The sequence below is a fragment of the Harpia harpyja genome, chromosome 2 (assembly GCF_026419915.1).
Source record: "Harpia harpyja isolate bHarHar1 chromosome 2, bHarHar1 primary haplotype, whole genome shotgun sequence".
In the NCBI taxonomy this organism is placed as follows: domain Eukaryota; kingdom Metazoa; phylum Chordata; class Aves; order Accipitriformes; family Accipitridae; genus Harpia; species Harpia harpyja.
Window position 1 is genome coordinate 39,319,256 of NC_068941.1, and position 22,395 is coordinate 39,341,650.

Here is a 22,395-nt window from a genome sequence, read left to right on the forward strand (position 1 = left end):
CTGGCGCCAGATGTGGGAGTGCCCGCCGGGCCGAGCGGCGCCAGCCCCTTGCGGGGCCGTTGCCGCTCATGGGGGCACGGGGCTCCCCGAAATGGCGCCCGCAGGTCAGCAGCGGCCGCCGGTGCTCGTCCCAGGCGGCGGCGGCGGAGGATGCTGGTGAGGGGAGGTGGTGCCGGGGGTGCTCTGTCCCGCAGGCTCAGGGGCTGCCAGCGCCCGGCGGTGGATGCGGAGCCCCTCACGGCGTGCCGGTGCATCGCTGTGCCGCGGCACCGGGAAAAACGGTGCAGATAACTGCCAGGCAGTCGTACCCTAAGGAGATGCACAAGCTTCACACGCCTTGTGACTGTCTCGCCCTGAAGAGCGGGCAGCCCAGGCTGCAGGTGTTGCCCAGCTTTAAATTCACCTCTTCTTGCCTTTGCAGTTTCTCGTTCCTTGCCTGCCCGCTCACGCGACAGGTAAGAAACCCTCCTGGCCCCGGCCTGCTGCGTGGGTGTCCACGCCGTGCCCCACCTCTCTTGGGGTCGGGGACTTACGCTGAGCGGCGAGTCGATACCACAGCGGGTGACACTGTGATAAACACACAGAGAAAATGATGCCGGGTTTTGCCCTTCCCCCTGCTTCTCATGACAAGCAACGTCTGTCCGTGACCCTTTGCTTTACAAGGAATTGATCTCAAAGGGAGTTGACCCCCCCCTTAAGCGATGAGTCTGTGTGAGCTCAGGCAGCGGAGGGGAGGCGTTCCTTCGGCTAGCTGCAGCGAGGCCTCTTTTTCCCCACTGGGACCAAACGGCAAAGGCTCTCCCAGGACTGTCCCCTTGTCAGTGAGGTGGCCTAACTCTTTCAAGTTGCAGATCTGCTGCAGATGCGTCCTGTGTGGGGATGCCGGTCTGTCTGTAGCTTTTGCCATCATAAAAGAGTAGAAGGTCATCTTTTTTTTTTTGTAATTGGGGGAAAAAAAAAAACAACTTCACGATTGTCAAGTGAGTTGAGGGACCTGATTTGGAGATATGTGTGACTCGTCCCTTGGCTGGGTCATGACACAAGGTTTGCACAGCAGCGTCCAAGCCAGTGATGTGGGGCACTAGGGCCACGTGTGCTCTGTGCTAGGTTTGGCTGTGGCTACGCCGTGGATCTGTGCCAGCAGTAGAGGAAAAGCGACGAGCCTGCCTGTAGAGAGAGGCTGCCAGCTCTGCGGCGCAGCTAGGCTGGGGGGGACCTCCGCATGGTAATCCTTCACCCCCTCGCATCTTTGCGAGGAAAAGCCTCTGGGGAGCCACTTGGGAATGAACAACTGAAACTGCTTTTTGGCTCCTGAAATGATGGCTGCCTTCCTGAGCGTGTCCCATCTTGAACTGGCGGCAGGGGGCCAAAGTCCTACAGGCAGTTCCCTCTGCGGGACCTCAGTGGGAGCTGTGTTTGCAGTGTTGTGACCAGCGGTTGGGCGTGATGGGGAGATAACATCAGCGGGCATCTCTCGGGGAGCATGTGGTGAGGATGCTCTAACAGCAGCCTGCCATTGCAATGGTCTCTGTGGCGCTGAGCTCTCTGGCAAGTGTTTTCTGGGGCTCAGCATCTCACTAGAGGTATTGGCCCCATCAGAGAAACCACAGGTGTGTCCCCAAAGCACAGACCGTTTTATGTCAGCAAACATTTCTATGGGTGTCCCTGCTCCTCTCTAGGGCTATGATGCCCTATTGCCGGGTGATACTAGGCAGGGAAGCAATGCCCCAGGCTTTCACCTTCTGTGCTTTTCCATGGTGGGGCACTTCCACAGCTGCCCGCATCGTGTGGTTGTTCCCCAGCTGGCTGGGGGCAGGCACCTGCAGCCCTAGTGGGTGGATGCGGGCTTGGTCTGCGACACCAGGGAATTCTGCAACGCACTTGTGGCATTGGCATCATCTCATCCTTCTCTTTGTACCCAGGCTCACAAAACACAAGTGCTTCCCAGCCACTGGGATTTCAGGCCTGGGACGCTTGAGAAGAGGAGCAGACAGCTATATCTGATCTTCCTGAAAGGTTTTGGTCTGATGAATATTCAGTAAAAACATTTTCAGTGCTGCTCCTAGGGCACAGACCATGTATATTCCTGTGTCTCCGTAGTGTCTAAGACCTTTGTGCTAAATGGACTGAAATAAAATGATAAAAAACCATGTCTTCATCTGTGCTCCTAAAGCCATGTGGGAACAGTGCTGTCTCCATGGTGCCTTTTAGTAAACCACAAGAGTGTTGATAACAGGTGTTTCTGTTCATCTGGGCTCCTGTAGGCTGGGAGATCATCCATCTTCTACCTTCTGGGGTTATGTGGCATGTTATTAACCAGAAAAGTATCTTCCCCCTCTCTCTGCCATGTCCCAAAGGGACCCTGCAGTGAGGGCAGAATTGCAAATTTGTGTCTCTCTGTCCTGGTTTCAGCTGGGATAGAGTTAACTGTCTTCCTAGTAGCTGGTACAGTGCTATGTTTTGAGTTCAGTATGCGAAGAATGTTGATAACACTGATGTCTTCAGTTGTTGCTCAGTAGTGTTTAGACTAATGTCAAGGATTTTTCAGCTTCTCATGCCCAGCCAGCGAGAAAGCTGGAGGGGCACAAGAAGTTGGCACAGGACACAGCCAGGGCACCTGACCCAAACTGGCCAACGGTGTATTCTATACCATGTGACGTCCCATCCAGTATAGGAACGGGGAAGTGGGGGCAGGGATATCGCCGCTCGGGGGGACTGGCTGGGTGTCGGTCGGCGGGTGGTGAGCAATTGCACTGCGTATCATTTGTACATTCCAATCCTTTCATTATTGCTGTTGTCATTTTATTAGTGTTATCATTACCATTATTAGCTTCTTCTTTTCTGTTCTATTAAACCGTTCTTATCTCAACCCACGGGTTTTGCTTCTTTTCCCGATTTTCTCCCCCATCCCACTGGGTGGGGGGGAGTGAGTGAGCGGCTGCGTGGTGTTTAGTTGCTGGCTGGGGTTAAACCACGACACTCTGCAATCCAAGAGAGAGCACAAAAATCCATGGGCTGGTGAATTCACCAGATTAAATGGATGGAAAGTAACTTGGAGAGACAGAGATCCCTTAAATGCACTCTCGCAAGGGATGGAGTCAAAGGCACGGGTGGTGGAGAGTGTGTTATATGGCTTTGAGTACAGCAGTAGCTTCTTTACGCTTTGTTGGTTTAACTGTATGTTTAATGGCATGTTTGTCCTTTTCTGCAATTTTGACAGGATACGAGAACTTGCAGAACCCAAGAAAGCAGCTTGTACAAATGATCCCAGGTAAGGAGGCACCCAGACAGCGCTGGATCGAGGGCTGGGGACTGATGGGGCCTCAGCCAGTGCAGAGCCTTTGCCTTTGTCTTGCTACTGCTTTCCTCTCAAGAGCAGAAGTGGCTCCAAAAAAACAGATTGAGATGTTCAGTGCGTGAGGGGCTCTCTTCAATTTGCTCTTTCTTGTTTTCAGTCCAAAACCTGGGCTTGACGTGAGTCTTGCCTGAGCTGCCCCACTGAGATGTTGTGGGGTAGGATGGTGCTGTGCTGCAAGGAGACCAGACCTCATTGGAGCCACAGGCTGCTGTATCCTGGAGGACGCAGTCCAGCTTTAGGAACAGAGTTGCTGTCTGCGTTGCACGGTCAACCTATGGCTTGACAAGCCAGGGCAACAGTCTCTTGATAACGTCTCTTCTCCATTGTCTGGATAGGAGTCGCTGTGCTTGAAAAAGGCTCCACAAACCCATCGCCCTGCTGTTCCCTGTCCTGACTACCCTGGTACCCTCTCCCACTATGGCCTCTCTCACAATGGGGGATGAGCAACTCCAAATTTGCCCTGGGCACAGGAGAGTAACCACTAACGTGCTGCAAAACCGCACCCACTTTCCATGGCACACCCTGACTGTAACATTATTATTATTTTTACTGTCATACCTGTGGTATGGTTAGGTGGTAATGGTGAGGCAAGAAAAATGCAATCGTGAAACTCCCCCAGGGGTTTCAGAGATTTAGTGAAATGACCCTTTCTGCACATCCACTGGGAACTGTACAACCAGACTCATCACTTGAAGGCTCTTTTCTTTTTGAGTTGACAGCAACCACCTGGACAGCGTTAGGAAATTCCATACCAGAGAAGGTGAGGGCTTAGGGCATGGCAGCAGCACTTTACAGCTGTGGGGAGCCGTAGGGACCGTGTGCGTGTCCCATCCTAGGCAGGGAAGGATAACCCCAGCAAACACATTTCACACTTGTGCATGTTTCTAAAATTTCACGCCCTTGCTGTTCTTCCTAGGCTCGTGTGGGGAAACCAAGAGACAATCTGGACCCTCTCGTGGCGTGCTGTGACAGCTCAACCATCCCCAAGAACAGTGGCACTGGCCAAGCCCAAGCAAGATTTTGGCAAGAACCAGTGCAGGTCAGTGATGTGGTAGCACATCCTAGGGAAGGAGGCAGCTCAGAGGTGCTATCTAATCAGGGGGATGTGCTGGCTCCCAGGGGAAGGGGAGATGCTATCTCATCTCCTGCCACTGCTGCACCACAGGACGCTCCACGCCACTGAGACCCACCAGGCTGTACTGGTGCTTGGAACAGGGGCTGTCTGTAGCAGGGAAGAAAGTGCTATGGGAACATAGTTGCCCTGACTGCTTGACTTCTAAAGTGAGGAGTAACTGGGGGGTGCTAACTTTTGGTGCCCTTTTATTTCCTCACACTCACTTCCTGGCTGTGGGAAGGGCTTCTGCAACATGTGGTGGTTGCTGGTCTGATTAGAGCTCTGGGTTTGGATCAGCTGCCGTAGGAGCCAGCCTTGATCTCACCTTGGTCTCAGTCTCCAAGCACATGGGAGCATGTTCCTCTGCTGTAACAAAAAGAAACCCAAACCAAAACCACAACCAACAGCTCTGCTTTGGCTTGGAAGCAGAGACATCATGTGCATGCATGCATGCCTTGATGGAAACATTTATGTGTCACACCTGTGTGTACAGAGGGACTGTCTGTCCCTAGAGTGTTCCCTGTCTGTATTGGGGCTGATGCAGCCCAGCAAGGCACCTGGACACAATCGGTGATCCCTTGCATCCTCTTGGAGCCTGGCCTAAATCTTGAGGTTAAAGGTTAGGAAGTGCTATGAACAGAGAGATCTTGCAGCATCCTGCTGGCTGGAAGGAATCCAGGTCTTTTGCCTTGAGTTAAACCTCTGCTGTCACTGCATGGTGAAAAACTAGTCCATGTTTGGGAATAGGAGTGAGAAATGGTGTAAAAACTGTAAACTTCAGTGGTGCTGGGTGATGCCACGTTACTTGAAGCAACTCATCTGTAGCTCTGTTGGAGGGGATGAAGCTCTTTTGGAGACAGAATGGTGATTGCTAGTCTGTAAGAAGTCCTAGCAATGAGAATGGAGATGAAACCGTGTTGCGCTCCTGGCTTTGCTCTACCTGGAGGAATGTCAAGACATGCCTGTCTGTAGTTTTCCCTCCTCTGCCACTGTCATCAGTTCAGGGGCTCTTATCCTCCTGAGAGCTTCTGCCTCTGACTAACGGTGTCTGTCTGACAGCCCTTCCTGCCTTTCTGCTCACCTTCTCCCTGGTGATGACAGGCATCTTCCAACAGTAGTGGCTGATGGAAAGCTGGATGAGCATGCACTAGGCAAGCCTGGGGAGATCCCAAGATGAAAAGAGCTGCAAGAGCACAAGGTGCTATTAAGCCATTGCAACAAAGAGCTTTCTAAATTGGCAGAGCTTAACAACAGAGGTGCTGCCAGGTTTGTGTTGTGGAGTGGCTTCTTGAAATGGTCCAGGGAAAGGCCTAGACTTTGAAAGCAATGCACTGAGGGTGCTGGAAAGAGGACTCTGCATATGCAAACAGCATTTGCCTTTAAAGTCAGGAAATCTCAAGTGTAAATGCCCATTTGTTCATGGCTTTTCCATGTGCACCGGTGCCAACTTTTGTACATGCAGCAGGCACAGATGTTTAACCAGACTTAGGATACCATCTGCCAGGATCATGTTCTCTGTCAGTTGCCTTTTACTAACTCTTCTGTGTTGTTCCTCAAGATCTCTCTTCTTGTACAGCTGTGGACGGGAATCAACAATCTGGGAGCGTCCCCTGCTAGTGGATTTTGGCTTCCCTTCTGATCAGCTGCTGAAGTTGTCTGAACCAAAAAAATATGAGGCTGCTTACCTGCAGCAAAGGTGAGAGGCCAGAAAGCCTGTAGGGTGCTATAGGGAGGCCCTTGGGTCTTGTAGCATCAGTGCAGCTTCAAAGTAATAATACAGAAACAGAAGATGGGTGTAACAGAGGGCAAAATGCAGAGCAGGAACTATGCTGAGATTAGGACCTCTGGACTCTTTCATGGGCTGAGTGTGTTCTACACTGGAAACGGCCGGAAGACAAAGCTGCCTTCTACTGCAGCAAGCATGAGGCTTAAACATCCCAGCTGCAGCCTGGTTCAACCTGTGTGGAGGAATATCTGCGAGTGGTGGTTCCATGACTCTCTGCTTCCAGACCTCGCCAGTCCCCTGAGTGGCCCATATCACCAGCTGCACTGAGCTACAAGGCCTCCCCACGGATCCTGGAGCTTGCCCGACCAAAGGCGCTGCACCCAGAGTTCCTGCTGGCCAGAGAGGTGAGGAGGTGGTTGAGTGAGATTTGGAGGGGACAGTGATGCAGCAAACTGTCCTGAGTTTTCGCACCCTGTGTCCTGCCCTGGGATGTGCCCAGTGTGTGCTATGGAGGGGAGAAGCTGTCTGGTTCTGCTGCGATTTGTGATACTGAGAGAAACTGCCTTTTCGGAGTGAGATGTGGTCTTTGAAAATCTCCTTGCTGAGAGACAGAAAACAGCCAGGCCGGAGCAGCCTAGAATAGCAGGAGAGCCAAGGGAGGCATCCCCTGATCAAGCAGCCTGGGAAAGTGGAGAAACCTGATGGGAATGGCCTGTTTAGCTCCTAGGGAGTACAGTTGTGTTTGTAGTTGGGCAGCTGTGCTCCTCACTGTGTATATAGGGGGCATGAGCCTGCAAGCACTATGTATATTTTATCAGTGTTTTACCAGAAGCCTTATTTAGAGACCTATTTCTGAACTTGCTCCTTTTAGGCGGGTCATTGCTTTGGCAGGGGTGAAGGGGCTTGGGGCAATCTCAGATTACACTCATTTCCATGGCAAAGGCTAGGTTTTCTGGCTGCAGTCTGGGCTGGGAAATAAGGGAGGCTGTGCTGGAGCAGGCCTTGGCATCAGTAACCCTATGAAAAATAGGGGAAGAAGTCCTGTCCTGGAGCAGTAATCACTTTTGCTGTAGGAATGCAGTTAACTGCACCAGCACTTTTACCCTGAAATCTAAGTGTCTATCCTTAGCAGGGAAATTATTTGATTCAGACAGGAAGATGAGTATGAAAAACATTACTCTGGAAGAAATTTCTCTGCATGTTTACCTGGCTACACAGGCTCTCATTACAGGCATTTATCTGACATACAAATCCCAATAGCGCCAAAATTACCTTATAGTTCAGGTGAAAGAAATGTAGTGGGTGCTGGGAAAGTAAGTGTGCTCCTTCTTGTGAGCATGTCTGCAGAGGAAGGGTGCTGGGTGCACACCCCTTTGGAGAGGGAGTGTGTCCCTGTGGGCTGCTGTGGACGAGCTGTGTCCGCACATCCCTCCCCCATTCTGAACCCATGCAGGTGCCAACAAAGGTTACAAATGCTGCAGCCTTGGCCAGAGCATCCTCGCGGTTACAGCGTCTCGCAGAGCCCCGGGTCAGGAAGGTGACCTGTTGCTATGAGCGCAGCTTTCCTGAATCTGTCATTCGTCCGGTAAGGCAGCATCACCCGGCACCGTGCGTGACAGGGACGCTGGGCAGCGGGGAAGGCATGGGTGATCAGTCGCTGGTGGCTCTCTTCCTGGCAGCCCTGGATGTGCTGCTGTCTGTGGGGCTGACGTAGCTGCTTCCTGGGCTGGAGAGCAGGACTCGTCCTCCATCCAGAGCATGAACTGACTCCCAGCAGATATCCCCAGAGAAGGGCAGACCTGTGCCTAGCCTGCACTTGTGGGGACGGGCAAGTGTGTAATTGGGATCTCCAGTGCTGGGGGATGGGTTGGACAAAGGGCTATGAGTAAGACGGGGCTGGAGGGCAGGTTTTAGGACTGGCCAGGCAGTGATTTCTCCTTCCACAGCTTGTCTGATGCTAGACACAGCTGTGGACAGGATCGTGTCCCATCTGCGTGTGGTCAGCGGCTGTGAACCTGGGTACACTGAGTTGCTGGTTGGTCACCCTTGAATGCCAGGGGCACCTGTAAGGACCTTTCTCCCCATTCTTCCACAGGTTTCCAAGTTGGCTCAGGAAGCAATTGCAAGCCCTCGGACCCTGGAGCTGGCTAGGGCAAAAAGATTGCATCCTGACTACGTGCCCCTGCAGGATGCTGAGTGGCCAGTGACGAAGGCTGCAAAGCGCACGGTGGCCACGCCAAGGCTTGTGGAACTGGCCCAGCCCTGCAGAAGGTAGGTGCTGCTTTCCTGCCATGGGGAAATATCAGCTGTCAGCCTGTTTTGTGCAGACCGTGGTACCTTGTTGATTTGGGTTTGGCCAGTGTGATTAAGCCACTGCTCTTCCACTTCCAAAATACATGGATTTTATATGACTGGATGTGCTAATGCTACAGGGATTGTGGTTTAAAAAGCATTTTTGAGGTGGAAGGAGAATCAAAAGAGAAGAAATAGGACCTTTCCAATTCCAATAGGAATTACTGGTTGGGACTTCTTAATTATTAATTGCAATTATAAAAAGCAACCAGCTGACACATGGCACAGTGTAGCACATGGACGTTGCCCGGTGTGATGCAGCTGGCCTCAGCCTGGACTGCAGGAAATGTTGGGTAGGATATTTCACGGAGGATGAGGGAATGCCTGGCTGTAGTGGCTGTGACAGCTTCGGTGAGAGATGGGGCATCCCCTCTCACTACTGTCTCGGTGACGGCAGCAGAGGCATGACTGCTTTTGTCCCCCCTTGACAGGGAAGGGCAGGGCTCAGGTGGAGGTGTGTCAGCTGACAGGCAGATTTGAGAGCTGGCCCTGCTCCAGTCGGAATTGACCGGCTCTGTCCTTGCTCCCCCAGGCCTCCTATGGGCTCAGCTCAATTCAACCCAGACGCGTTCACAGTGAAGGAGACTGCTAAGAAGGCAACTTGTTCTGCTCAGATCCAAGAACTGGCTCGCCCGATTAAGCGCTGAGCTCCCTCAGAAACACAGCCCGCTGCTCGTGCCAGCTGCCCCCATCACCCCGTGGAACATCACCCTCTTTGGGCTGTGCTGTGGCTGGAAAACCTCCTTGAACACCGTGCAGAGGCAGCACCCAGGAGGAACACTTCCTTACGAGCAGCCACTTTTACTGGGCTTATCTGGGGACTTAAATAAAATGGTCATTCCTTAAGAACAAAATAGTCACTGGGGGAAACGAGCAGAATTTGACCTAATGTGGGAAGCCTCTCTCCCTAGGCTGGGTTATGTCTGGAGCTTATCACTCTTGTTTTTTTGCTGCAATAGTTAAAGAAGTAATGAAACAGCTGCTGGGGGAAGCCAGCACAGGAACTGTTCTTTCACGTAAAGAAGTGTGGCAAACCGAAGCTGACGGCGCACAGTAGGTTGATGCAACAGAACTCCTGACCTTTGGTTTCAAAATTTTTGCTAAAGTTTAGAGGGCTTCTTAGTGGCACTCAAAGTTTTATGCTTATGACAGAAGTAGAAACACAAAAGGCTGCAAAATTCCAGATCCAGGGCTGGATTTGTTAAGGTGCAAAGCTTTAGTACAGACTTAGGAAATGCTGGGGTGGCATGTGCATTGAGTTGGCTTGGATTTGGGGCCTGTTTTCTCAAATGCCTGGAGAATGGGAAGATCCAGCCTTTTGCTTTGCATGCATCTTTGATACAAGTTACACAGGTGGGTTAAATCTGTGCGGTTCAGATACTCAGTTTTGTGACCCTGGGCAAAATAATGGAGCTCTGCATTGGGATCTTTGGAGCCTAACTGAAAAAAGCGGAGTTTTCCTCAGTGTAAGGGAGAAGGCACATTGCAAAGACTAAGAAGAAAACAGATACCAGTGCCAGACTCTGCAGAATAAACTCTGAGCCCCAGTTGGGTCTGAGGGTGAGTCAGTTTGGCAGCTGGACTGCAGGGGAACAACACAGCCTGTGTGGGAACTGCACAGGGAGATTGCTTTTATCTGTTTCCTGCAGGTTCAGTGTGCTTTGCCCTGGCAGCCCAACCACTGGCGATGGGCTGGAGATACTGAGGCAAGAGAGATCCTCTCCAGCAAGGGACAAAAGCCATAAATGAAAGCATGTGGCAGTTTTGGTGCCAGTGTATCTTCTTCCCTCTGTTAGGCTGATTCTCCTTCTAAAGGAGTAGAGGCAGGTGACCACAAACCACGACAGGATCCACCAATTGATTCAATAATCCACTAAGCAGAGGATTTTTGAACCCTTTTGAACAAGGTAAGGTCACTGGGCAATGGTGCTCGTTATTTTTTAGCCCATGCGTTGCCCTGTACCAGGATGGATGAGAGTTTGGGCTTTGTGCCAGAGCCCCAGCGCAACTACATCCCTCAGGCTTGAGAATAGCCAGAAGAAGGCTGGGGTTTGCCCCCCCCCCGCAGGTGAACCCCAGCACCCCCAGCCTCTGCCACCTCGGGGCTTGGGGTGTGTGTGGGGCTGTGTGGGCTGCCATGGATGGACCCATGGGTGCCCTAGAAGAGGAGGTTGCCCATGTCTGCGGGCTATCCCTGTGGCAAGAGGGAAAACTCACGGTGCCCACTGAGGCTGCCTTGGAGAAGTGTTGCGTTCTCTCAGGAAAGAGTCTGCCTCCTGCCATTGGGGCAGGGAGAACAAGTAGGGACATGTATTGGCTTTGTGTGGCAAGGTTTTGGTAGCGGGGGGCGCTTACAGGGGTGGCTTCTGTAAGAAGCTGCTGGAAGCTTCCCCTGTGTTCGAGAGAGAGCCCATACCAGCCGGCTCTAAGACGGACCCGCCGCCGGCCAAGGCTGAGCCAATCAGCGATAGTGGTAACGCCTCTGTGATAACATTTTTAAGAAGGAAAAAAAAGTTGGGACAGACGGTAAATGGCAGCCGGAGAGAGGAGTGAGAACATGTAAGAGAAACAACACTGCGGACACCAAGGTCAGTGAAGAAGGAGGGGGAGGAGATGCTCCAGGCGCCGGAGCAGAGATTCCCCTGCAGCCCGTGGTGAAGACCATGGTGAGGCAGGCTGTCCCCCTGCAGTCCATGGAGGTCCACGGTGGAGCAGATATCCACCTGCAGCCCGTGGAAGACCCCACACCGGAGCAGGTGGGTTCCCGAAGGGGGCTGTGACCCCATGGGAACCCCGCGCTGGAGCAGGCTCCTGGCAGGACCTGCGGATCTGTGGAGAGAGGAGCCCACGGAGCAGGTTTTCTGGCAGGACTTGTGAGCCCGTGGGGGACCCACGCTGGAGCAGTCTGTGCCTGAAGGACTGCACACCGTGGAAAGGACCCATGCTGGAGCAGTTCGTGAAGAACTGCAGCCCGTGGGAAGGACCCACGTTGGAGAATTTCGTGGAGGACTGTCTCCCGTGGGTGGGGCCCCACGCTGGAGGAGGGGAAGAGTGTGATGAGTCCTCCCCCTGAGGAGGATGAAGCAGCAGAAAATAACGTGTGATGAACTGACCGTAAACCCCATCCCTGTCCCCCTGTGCCGCTGGGGGGTTGGTAGAGAATCCGGGAGTGAAGCTGTGCCCGGGAAGAAGGGAGGGGTGGAGGGAAGGTGTTCTGAGATTTGGTTTTATTTCTCATTACCCTACTCTGGTTGATTTGTAATAAATTGAGTTAATTTTCCCCAAGCTGAGTCTGTTTTGCCCGTGACGGTAATTGGTGAGTGATCTCTCCTATCCTTATCTCGACCCACAAGCTCTTTGTTATATTTTCTCTCCCCTGTCCAGCTGAGAAGGAGGGGGAGTGATAGAACGGCTTTGGTGGGCGCCTGGCATCCAGCCAGGGTCAACCCATCACAGGACATAACACAGCTCCTTTCATCAAAAAAAAAATTGTTTTTTTATTTATGCCTTGGGGAAAAAAAAAAAAGACCAGTTCTTTCCCTCTGGTGACCTTTAACAGAAATGTGAGAAATGCATTCGTGGGGGCTTGGCTTGGTCTGATTATGGTGTAGGCACTTGGTTTGCCAATATCCATAGCTGACTCGGGCATCTTGAGCTAACCAGGATCACCTGAACAACACATCTGGTTTTCCAGGTTCCCTCCTCTCTGGATGATCTGTATATTGAAGCTAGCTCACATACTTTGCCTCTGGGGATCATAAGGAAAACAAATCTTCCCCCCCCCCTTCTATGTTTGAACCTTTCATGGCAGGTTTTCTGCAAGCCTGGGACAAGGGCATGAGATTGCCTTGCCCTGTGCAGCTACTGTTAAAATGGATGGGAATCGCTAGATAGGCTATGCAGCCACCAGAAGCTGTATAAGCATATATATATAACATTTTTTTCCTGGTTATGTACACTTTAAATAAAACTTATGTTAAATAGCAGGGTATTACTTTGTATCTCAAAACCTATTGCAACAGAAGAACCTCAAGGAAACCCACTCTGAAGAGCTTCACCATCATTTACAGCAGGCATGGGGATCAGAGCAGCATCCTCTAGTCCCTGACAGACCCGCTTTCTGAGGGCAGCCCTTCAGACTTCCTCCACTCTGCCAGGCGCTGCTTGAACCATTTCTGGAGGAAAAAAAAACAAAACAGAGACTGAGTGCGCTGGGCTGAGCAAAACTTCCAAATAACCTTGCTAAAAGAGCAGATGTGATCAGCACATCGGACCAGGCGAGGGAAAGTCACAGTACTGCTGTCTTCTGGCAAGGCACTGCACTGTTCCCAGGCAGTACAGGCAGCAGGACAGCCACTTCTGACTGAACGGTCTTGTTACCTACGTGTGCACCTCTTTCATTTGTCTTGCTCGCTTCAGACCTTGACAGCATGGGTGAGTTCTCATTTTATTGCTGTGAGTCCAGGTTTTTCTTGCAAACAGGTTGAAAGATTGGCTAAGTTGCTGTTGGATGGTCTGTTTAAATGGCTGGAGCAGTGAAACGATCACTGCAGGTCCAAAAATGACAGGAATCAAAAGCTAACCTGCTTCAGAAAGCCACAACACAGTGGCTCTCAACAAATTTAAGAACAAACAGTTTTAAAAAATGAGTTAAAAATTATCTTAGTCTCCAAGGAATATGCATGGCTATGTTATTCTGTAGTAACTTAGCATCTCTAAGTCAACTCCCAGAGCTGCTGATGCCACTTCAACACAGCTGCAATTTCAAACGTTATATAAAATGCAGCTGGATAAAGCCACACTACCTCCATAAGAAGAGAGATATAACTCATGTGTGCCGGAAGCACAGCTCAGCTTTTTGTTTGGAAATGTGCCTGTGATTTGCTTTGTTGCTGCTCATTTTGTTGCTATGTTTGTTCATGGCTATTTTTGAAGCTATTGTGGTCTGTAACGATACAACCACGGTGCTCTTGCACTAGCACTGCCTTGGACCACATCCAGTCAGATGATTGCCTGCCTAGCCTCCTCCCAAAAATTTCACTTCCTGTCCTAAACCATCATCTCCTGTTGACTCAGTACCCCTTTGCATCTAATTTTTACTAAATTTTTTATTAAAATGGTTGCTATATCTAGCCGATAAAACACTCCAGATGTCAGGAGCAATGATTCTCTGTGTCGTACGCAATGCAGGCACTTTGCAGCTCACCATCCCAGTCTCCATCCTGTCCCTAACATGACCTTCATCTCCAGATCTCTAGAAGCACCCTTGACTTATGGAAAAATATGGTTATCAGGGAAGATTTTAAGACATCTCCAGAGGTGTACTGGGCATATATGGCCTGTGTTTACAACTTGCTTTAGAAAAAAAAAATAAAGCAGTGCGATTTCTGAGGAGGAAAAGGTATTTCAGGGGTACTGCCTCCTTGCTGCCTCAAACAAGCAGTGGTACCTGGCCTATCACCAAAGCACAGCAGAGGAGGGGTCTCCTTTCCCACTCCAGCCAAGGACTATCAGTGCAATGGATGTTACACCAGCATCCTTCCCTGGGACAGGCTACCTGCTGGCATTGCCTGCTCAGCTCTCGTATCCCTTTGGCTTTGCCCAGGGAGAACCAGGCTTGGCAGCTCTCTGCAAAATGCTGCTAACTTTTCAGAGGGCTGGATTTCATTTCTATACCCATCAATGCTGCTATGGGTCTAGTAGATTATAAAACACTTGCATCAAAAACGGCTGCACTGCATCCTGAATGAATTGGGAAGGAACTGTTTGCTTCTGAAGCCCAGGGTAGCCTGCAGGTAGCCAGATGGAGCACAGGGCTCAGTGGAAGTCCCAGCCTGTCCCTGTGGAGGGACATTTGGAGGCCTCTGTGTCTCCTGGAGAGGCTGACAGACTTGCCTGACATTTGGGCTTAGGGCTGCTGAAGTAGCTAATTGCAGTGAGGGGGAGTGCACACAGCCTGAGCATGTCCCACAGCACATCCTGCAGGAGTTGCAACTACCCCGTATCTGTTTTAAAATGACTGTAGTTTCTTCAGACCATAAAGCCAGCAATGGTTTGGGCACCTGACACTATCAAAAATGGGTTGGAAGGAAAGGACAGCATGCACCGGTTGTATGTTCAGGGCTCCACAGCCAGCCAGTGACCTTCGGGGTGTGCCCTTGGTCTGGCTGCGGGAAGCACCAGCCTGGTCTCCAAGTCCAGGCTGGGGATGGGGCTCTCGGGCAAGGCGGGGGCACAAGGATCCCAGTGGGGCACTGGGCTGCTGTGTGGGAGGCCATGGCTGTGGGATGAAGGGGCTGCGATTACAGGGGAAGGGGCTTTGGGGATGCAGGGGCAGGAACATGTGGGGTGCAGGGAGGTGCAGTGGTGCAGTGGAGTTCTGTGGGTGCAGTGTGGGGTTAGGGGTGCACTAGGGGTTGCAGAGGTGCAAAGGAGACTTGTGGGTGCAGTGTGGGATGCAGAGAGTGCAAGTAGGGAGCCTATGGGGCACCAAGGGGTGCAGGGGGTGCAGTAGGAAGCATGTGGGGGGACAGAAGAGTGCAGGGGGTATGATAGAGAGCCGGGGACAGGACAGGCAGGAGATGTGGGGAGGGTGTGTGGGGCACAGAGGCATGCAGGGGGAGCAGGGCTGGTGCCAAGGTGGGGGTGATGGGTGCACACTCACCAGGGTCTGCTCCTCGGAGAGCCCGGTCTCGGCCGCGATGAGGCACAGCGTGGTGGGGTCAGGATGCTTGTTCACCTTGCAGAAGTTGTACTCCAGGATCTCCAGCTGCTCCTCAGTGGGAGTCACTGGCTTCTCCGTGGCCATCTCCTCTTGGGGTAGGGCTATGGGGCCAGGCACTGTGGAGACAGGCCAGCGTCATTGCCCAAGCTGGGAGTGGCCAGTGGGGCCACACTTGCTGAGCCCCAGATTTGCCATCCCCATCCCCAGCAGCTCCCCCCTCCCCAGTGGCCTCTGGCCGTGGCAGGCCACAACTTTCTTCCCAAAGGCATGCCGGGGAGCTCAGCCAGGAGCCCCAGCCCCCCAGCAACTCCTGCCTCAGTTTCCCCACTGTGGCAACCGGGCACCAACGGCGCCCAGCTGAGCTGTCTCACCATCCTTAGCTGGCAGGACACTGCAGCCTGTCCTCTGCTCAGCACTCCCCTGGTGCTGTATTTATAGCCAGTGTGACTCCCGTGGGGACGATTCCTGTTTACAGCCGTATTTAGGCCTGGGCGTCACTTGGGAGTGATGTCACAGCAACGGGCATGTTGAGGGGGTTAATTTAAAGACATGAATTAAAAAACATTATTTATCCTCTAGGTGAGGGGACAGTATCTGGCATCCAGCCTAGTGGTTTGGTTTTGTTTTTTTTTTTCCTTCTCCCAAGCGACCAGGCAAGTTTTTGCAGGGGAATCACAAACCAGAGGATGCAGTATCTTTTGGGGGCATGGGCTTGGACCCAGCAATCACCCCATCTTCCCTCCTGATCAGTGTCCTGGTCCTCTTCCTAGCAGCATGGCCAGACATCACAGAAAGCTGGCGGTGAGCAGGTGAGCTGCCTTGTGTTTCCTAATGTTTAATGTTATCTTGCATGGGCATAAACAGTTAGTCCGGTTGTTCCTGAGCATGGCTGAACTGTTTGTTTGTTTGTTTCTCAGTGTATAAGTGAAGGGTCAGTCCTCGGAGTACCGCACCCCATGCATGTCTGTTGCTCAAGCACTCACTGCCTTTGGCTGTGATCAGTGCTAGGTGCTCCCAGCAATGGCAGAAGTAAGGAACCCACATTCTTCTCCAGAGTAATGTTTGTCCCACTCGTGCTTTGCACAAACCTCTGGCAGATCTGGCACAAAAGCACATGCAAAACAAGTAAGTACACCTTGGGTAAGTCCCACACCTCTCTTCTGCAGGGCTCCAAGTTTGCTCCTGTGTGGCAGAGGGTCGAGCCTGCCAGTTCGGTCAACTGAAACAAGAGGCGTTGCCCCCACAAAGCATGCAGAAGTCCCTTGACACTGAATCATTTTGGTGTTTCCGAAACCAAGCTGTGGGGTGTTGGCGGGGGAGGAGCTGGATGCAAAAATGTGGCCTTTCTTGATCTGCTCTCCTGCTTGTCCGAGTTGCCTGTCCCGTCTCTGTCGGGCGGGCTGGTTGGTGGTTGCTGGCTCTCCAGTGCTGCCAGGAGCCCTTGGCCCACCTTGGGACTCCTCTGGGCCATCCGCTGCAGACCTGCCCTGCCGCCGCCTTGCAGTCCAGCTTCTCCTTCCCTTTGGCTCTGGGATGTAACCCAGGCACCTCCATCGTGTAGCACCCCTACTGCTTAGCTTTAAACCCAACTGCTTTCCTGGTTGACACATAACTGACCTTAACCCACTTGGTACCCTGGGGTGTACTGAATGCCCTAGGGCTCTCACTTGCTGACAGCACTGCTGGGATGAGGCTCAGGTCCAAAACTGCCTTGCAGCTTGCAGAGAGCCAGCTCTGCTATTCACGAGAGGCTGGAGAGATCCTCCTCTTTGAGCTTTACCTTGGAAAGCAAAGGTCCAACTGAGCCTTGTCTGCAGGAGGTGCTTTTACCAACAAAAGGATCCTTTGGCATTTGAGTAGGGGCTTATAAATAGACCAGAGCTGGTTGTGAAACAGCCCACTCTGCTTGAGTCACTTGGTAAATACAGATTGTAACGCAGGGGTTGCGTAAGGCCGGGGCACATCTCTGTGTGATGGAGTGCGCTGATGGACGGCATCATCCACCACCCCTGGATGGACTGGAGAAACACCATCTTTAACCCCAGGTGCTGCAAGCCGAGCTGGCCTTGTCTGCAGAGTGTTGCGGCCACAGGTGTGTGGGAGCAGCTGCCTGGGCTTTCCTGGGATCAGCTCATTTCAGAGGTGTCCATATAGGGCGGGGGCAGACAAAGTTCAGTCCCTCATGCGTGTGAGCTGGTGGGGGCCAGGTGAATGCTGCTCACCTGCCTCGGGCATTTGGAGACCTCTGGAAAAGATGCAGGGGGAGAAGGAGATCCCCTGGACTTGAGGTGCTGCTCTTCAGCACTGTGGCTGCCAGGTTCTCCATGAGGTCAAAGTGCCGATGAGGCCAAGCTCAGGCCACAAGTCCTTCCTCTCCTCCTCGATCAGCACCCCACTGAGCCACCTGCCCCTCTCCTAGAAAGCTCAGTCGCCACAGGGCCCCTCATCACCTCTGGATCATGCATCTAGCCTGGGCCACCAGCAGCAACATGTCCTGGTGGTTCATAAATCATCGTTTGCAGCCTGCTGCATTAACGTACATTAATGTGTGTGCATTGATTTGCATAGGGAACACGCGCTTCAACTTTCATGCTTCATCTGCAGGCTGTTTTTGTTTCTGATAATCTCCAGGTTCCTAAGGCGTTTCCCCGTAGGACACAGTATCTTCTGCCTGCTGGCAGCTCAGGGTGCCCCAGCATGCAGGATGTGATGCCTGATGGTTTTTCCTTGTATCCCCTCTACCCCTGCTCTGGAGGGAGAAGAGTTCCTACCTCTCAAGGCTTTGAGATGGCCTTCAGGAAAAGGTCAAAACCCTGGGGGTCCTGGAGGGCTCTGTAGGTCTCCCCACACCGCTCCACTGGGCCCTGGAGGTTTTCAGGAGCCATGTGGCCCTGTTCAGCATGTGGGACCCAGCACTTGGCACCTCATGGGTGCTAAAAATTGGGGGTACATGACAGGACTTGAGGACACCAGGAGTCCCTAAATGTCCTGACTGGCTGTTTCTGGACCATTACTCACCTACCTGCTACTTAAGTGGAGCCCTGTTTAAGCCCAGGCCTGGAGCCTGGCCTTCAGGCTGCACAGGACCTCTCCCCTGTACAGGAGAGGTGATTTTCTTGCTTACATTTATTTAAGCCTGGCAGAAATACAGAGAATCACAACTGTTTTGCTCAGCTGCTGAAAAGCACCACTGCTCACTGCTTTTTTCTGCCTAAATTTTTGCAGGCATTGGGGAAAAAACAGCTTTTTCACTGCAAAGGATGTAAACCATCTGTTCGGCTTTCAGAAAGGCTGGGGGGCTGTGGTCATCATTCAGGTCTGCGAGCAGTCCCATGCCCACTGCTGTCTCCCCTGGGCAGCACAGGGAGGAAAGTTCAGGGGCAGGCGGTTACTCACCCAGGTAGAAATGACAATGCCAGATGCACTGTCACAGTGAAACCACAGCACCGGTGACACCTGCTCTGTCCTACGCGTCAAGCTAAAGAGCCCTGGGGAATTCACGCTTGGCTCTGACTAACTGTCTTGGTTTTAGGTGGAGCAATGTGAGAGCAGCCACCAGCTGAAGCTTGCAAGGGGTTCATTGGTTGCTTGGGCTGCTGTGCGCGGCTGCAGCCAGCATGGCTCTGTAGATGGAGGCTGTGCAGGTAGCATCTGGTGCTCTTAGTGTGGCTGATGGGGCATTTAAATGCACCTCCAGGGCCATTTTGAAGTGAGCAGACAAAAGGCAATGGCTGATGGACACAAGTTGCAGCAAGAGAAAGTCTTATTAGATATTGGGGAAAAAAATCTTCATAGTATGGGGGGGTCCAGCATGGGGACAGGGACCAGATAGGTCAGGGCACCTCCATCCTTGGTGATCTCTAAAAATCAGCTGGACAAAGCCCTGCGTGACCTGACCTAGATGTGAGGTAGGACCAGTGGGGTGGCGAGAGACCTCCCTCTACAATTATACCGCCGGTGTCCTGTGGTTGCACCGAGCTCCCCAGAGACACCCTGGGGTTACTAGCAAGGCTCCCGACTCTGGCCTGAGATGGGAGAGGACATCCCTCTGTCTCCCAGCATGCCTGCCCAGCACTGCTAGTGCAGTCAGTGTTTACTACCCTGGCAGAAAGCAGCCACTTTTCCAGAAAAGACGTGATCTCTGCTTGCTCAGCTTTGCTTTTTTGAATGGCAGACACAGTAACTGGCTGGCTGTGCAGCTTTCTAATGCTGTACTGCACCCGAAGCCCCTGGAAAACTCTCTGAGCAGCAGCTCCTGCCCAGCTGACAGGGCCCCATAGCCCCTGCTGGGCTTCTTGACCCCTTCCCCAGTGCTCTCCCCACTGTCAGAGCTGGGATGCGACTGGAGGCATCTGCGTTTGGTTTTAGCTTGCAGCTATTTCCTGCCACTGTGGGGATCAAAATAGCAGTTCTCAATGCAAACGAGCCCTCCTGCCCTCCCTTGCTCTGCTGCACAGCCATGTCCTGTCCCAAGCTTTGCTCAGCCTCCTGCTGTGGGGTGGCTGTGGATAACATCAGCCAGCATGGCGCACAGGATAAGGTGGGACGGAGGCTTTAAAAATAAACCAGACCCTGCCATAAATAAGGAAAAACCACCTGTCACGCATCCTGTAAACTACTCGTTCAGCCTTCTAGAAGATAGTATCGGATGGGAACAAAGCAAAGAAGAGCACAGCAGCTGCTGAAACAGAGGCAGGTCCCCGTGGTACCCCCAGCCTGGGGTCTCTGCCTGTGTGCCCCTCTCCCTGCCCCAGGCGTGAAGCTTTCCCACCACGGCCCTGCTGGGCGCTGCTCCAACCTCCCCAGCATCAATAAGCGCTCGTCAGCTCCTCCCTCCACCCCCCCCCCCCCGCATCCCCAACTGCAAATCCACCCCAGCACCCCCAGCTCAAAGCCTGCACTTACCTGGAGCTGGCAGGGACCAGAAGTGTGTAAAAGAAGAACCCCGCAGGTCCTTGGGTGGCTGCTTAAGTATCTGCGTGTGTGTGTGACAGGCGGGGACCTGAAAAACCTGCCGCAAATCACAGGAGCTCCCGGGATCCACAGCCACTCTCTGGGCTGGTAATTCAGGTTTGGCATCCACTCTCCTTGGCAGGGCTCAACGCATGGTTGTACGCACTGCGGGGCTCTCCGGACGGGTGGCACAGGGAAGCTGTCGGGGTTCGTCCCGCCACGCTCCGGGCTGGTGGATGCCGTCCCGCGGGCCCGGGCGAGGGCTGCTGGGGCTGTTCCTGCAGGGGTACAGGAAGGGTGAAGGCAGGGTGCGGCGGAAACTGCGCTCAGCCGTTGCGCTGCGCTCCAGGCGAGCCAGCCTGCCTGCCCTTCTGGGGGTCCCGGGGTCCCCACCTCTGCCCCCTCGGCCAGGCTGCGACCGGCTCCCTTGCTGTGGGGAGCCCTGCTTTGGGCTTTGCTGATGGAGCACGGTAGCGGTCACTGCTGTGCAGGGCTGGTTTCTCATCTCGCTTTAGCCCCCTGCAAATGATTTGTCCAGGTTTAAGGTTCCTGACCCTGCTGTCGCTTTAGTCAGCCCTGTGATACTGCCAGGCTGAGTATGGGGCAGGACTGGGTCCTGGACTTGACCTGCTGCTGCAGCCCAGGTGCCCTCAGAGGCACACTGCAGGAGCCTGGCTGTGGTCAGAGCATCCTCTTCTGCCAAGGACCTATACTGTCCTCGATTCAAGTGCCCAGGATTCTGCAGCTCCCAGTGGGGTGGGCTGGAAGCGTTAGACAGCAGCTTAAAAAGAGGCATCTTGTGGGGTGGGGTGCAGTGGGGAGGAGCTGATTTTCTCTCAGCTCACAGATAGCTGGAAGGGGATGCTGGAAAATCAGAGGGGCTGGAGAAAGCGCTCATGAGAAGCTGAGTATGGGTTGCAATGGCTGAGATTATCTGCCAGAGCAAAAGGAAAACTGGCACTGGATGCAAAAAGCTGTGGAGCTGGCTGGAGTCAGGGGCAGGGAGCCCTGCCCCTGGGGAGAAGTGGCTGGACAAACCCAGGCAAGAAACCTGCCATATGTTTGGCAATGAGCCACAACTGTCCTGAAGATTGAGTGGTTTTGTAATGTGGGGGGAAACATTGGCCAAGGCAAGGGGATTGCGAAGAGATCTGCGCCAAAGGGCAGGCAGACCCGTGCCAGTTTTCCTAGCAGGATGACGTTGATCAAGCAAGACTCCTTTTGCTACAGAGATAGCCTTACTGCCTGATAAACCAAGTGGTGCTGTTCAGTGGCTGCCAGAGGAGGTTTTCGGGAGAAGGCTTGATCCTGCATGCCTTGGGCGGGCACCCGGCCAAGGGAATATGTCCTGTTTATCACTGGTGCTAAGTGACAGGAGCATGGGTAGCGATGGGTGGGGGCAAGCAGGTTGGAAGACGTGTCCGATGGGATGGCTCCAGCAGCCACGGCTGGAGGGATTCGGGTGCGTTCAAGGGGGCTGTAGCAGACCCCTGCAGCAGGACACAGCCCTGGATTTTGAACCCAGTGTGGGAGGCCTAGGCAGAGGCCCTGAATTGCATACTGCCACGTGCTTGGGGGATCTCTGGTGGGTATTGCGACTTACCTACCCCATGCCTATGCTCTGCTCTGGCACCTGCTCTTGGCCACCCTTGGAGACAGGACAGGTGGGAAGATATTCCGGCCCAGAAAGATTTTCTTATGTTTGTACGCTGTCTTTTATTTTCTTCCATGCCTGTGCCCCAAGCATTGCAAAATGTGAGTAACCTGGCCTGCGGGAACAGGATCAGCTCTTCTCTTCCCTTGTTTATTGCTGTCAACAGAGAGAAAGTCTTTAATGTGGAAAAAACCTTTTCCCTTAGCCTGTGAACCCAGCCCAGACTTGCACAGGGAGCGCTGGCAGTGACGTGTTTCAGGCTGAGACATGCCACTGAAATGGCTTCAGAGGCACTGAGAGTCCTGCAGTGACAGTGCGAAAGTCACATCACAAATCTGTCCACGTCTGGCTGGCAAATGCTGATGCTTTTCTGATCCCGAAATCTTTTAGGCCCCATTTCTCTTCCTGGGAGAGGGTCAAAGTACTGCTGGAGTTTATGCCTCACCTGGTATGAGGAGATCCTGGCCCCAGAGGATGTCCCTTTGTCAGGAGAGTTAGATTAAATAGAAACAAA

At 52.9% G+C, this 22,395-nt stretch overlaps 3 protein-coding genes across 8 annotated transcripts in view; 1 reads left to right on the top strand and 2 right to left on the bottom strand.

Moving 5' to 3' along the window:
• SARAF (store-operated calcium entry associated regulatory factor) overlaps window positions 1-22,395 on the bottom strand; it is a 299,073-nt gene that overhangs the window by 39,037 nt on the left and 237,641 nt on the right. The gene's annotated exons all lie outside the window — the stretch shown is intronic.
• THEGL (theg spermatid protein like) overlaps window positions 1-22,395 on the top strand; it is a 40,783-nt gene that overhangs the window by 1,277 nt on the left and 17,111 nt on the right. Inside the window, exons 1-9 of one of the 4 annotated variants that reach the window (XM_052776748.1) lie at window positions 11-104; window positions 422-455; window positions 3,221-3,271; window positions 4,275-4,397; window positions 6,031-6,168; window positions 6,482-6,602; window positions 7,652-7,783; window positions 8,294-8,469; window positions 9,083-10,854. In XM_052776748.1, coding sequence (XP_052632708.1) covers window positions 11-104; window positions 422-455; window positions 3,221-3,271; window positions 4,275-4,397; window positions 6,031-6,168; window positions 6,482-6,602; window positions 7,652-7,783; window positions 8,294-8,469; window positions 9,083-9,197 — 984 coding nt within the window. In that variant the 3' untranslated portion in view covers window positions 9,198-10,854. Of the gene's footprint in view, window positions 1-10; window positions 105-421; window positions 456-3,220; window positions 3,272-4,034; window positions 4,398-6,030; window positions 6,169-6,481; window positions 6,603-7,651; window positions 7,784-8,293; window positions 8,470-9,082; window positions 10,855-15,920; window positions 16,084-22,395 lie in introns of those variants that run through there. The other 3 variants (XR_008233459.1, XM_052776737.1, XR_008233468.1) reach the window with 3 other exon arrangements.
• Window positions 12,023-20,519, bottom strand: HOPX (HOP homeobox). 2 transcript variants are annotated; one of them, XM_052776836.1, is made up of 3 exons: window positions 20,180-20,519; window positions 15,215-15,390; window positions 12,023-12,725 (listed from the first exon to the last, which is right to left on the bottom strand). In XM_052776836.1, exons 2-3 carry the CDS (start codon window positions 15,356-15,358, stop codon window positions 12,648-12,650), a joined length of 222 nt encoding a protein of 73 aa, XP_052632796.1. In that variant the 5' UTR covers window positions 15,359-15,390; window positions 20,180-20,519; the 3' UTR covers window positions 12,023-12,647. The 2 variants fall into 2 exon arrangements, with proteins under 2 accessions (XP_052632796.1, XP_052632786.1); XM_052776826.1 differs by lacking the exon at window positions 20,180-20,519 and adding an exon at window positions 15,646-15,795.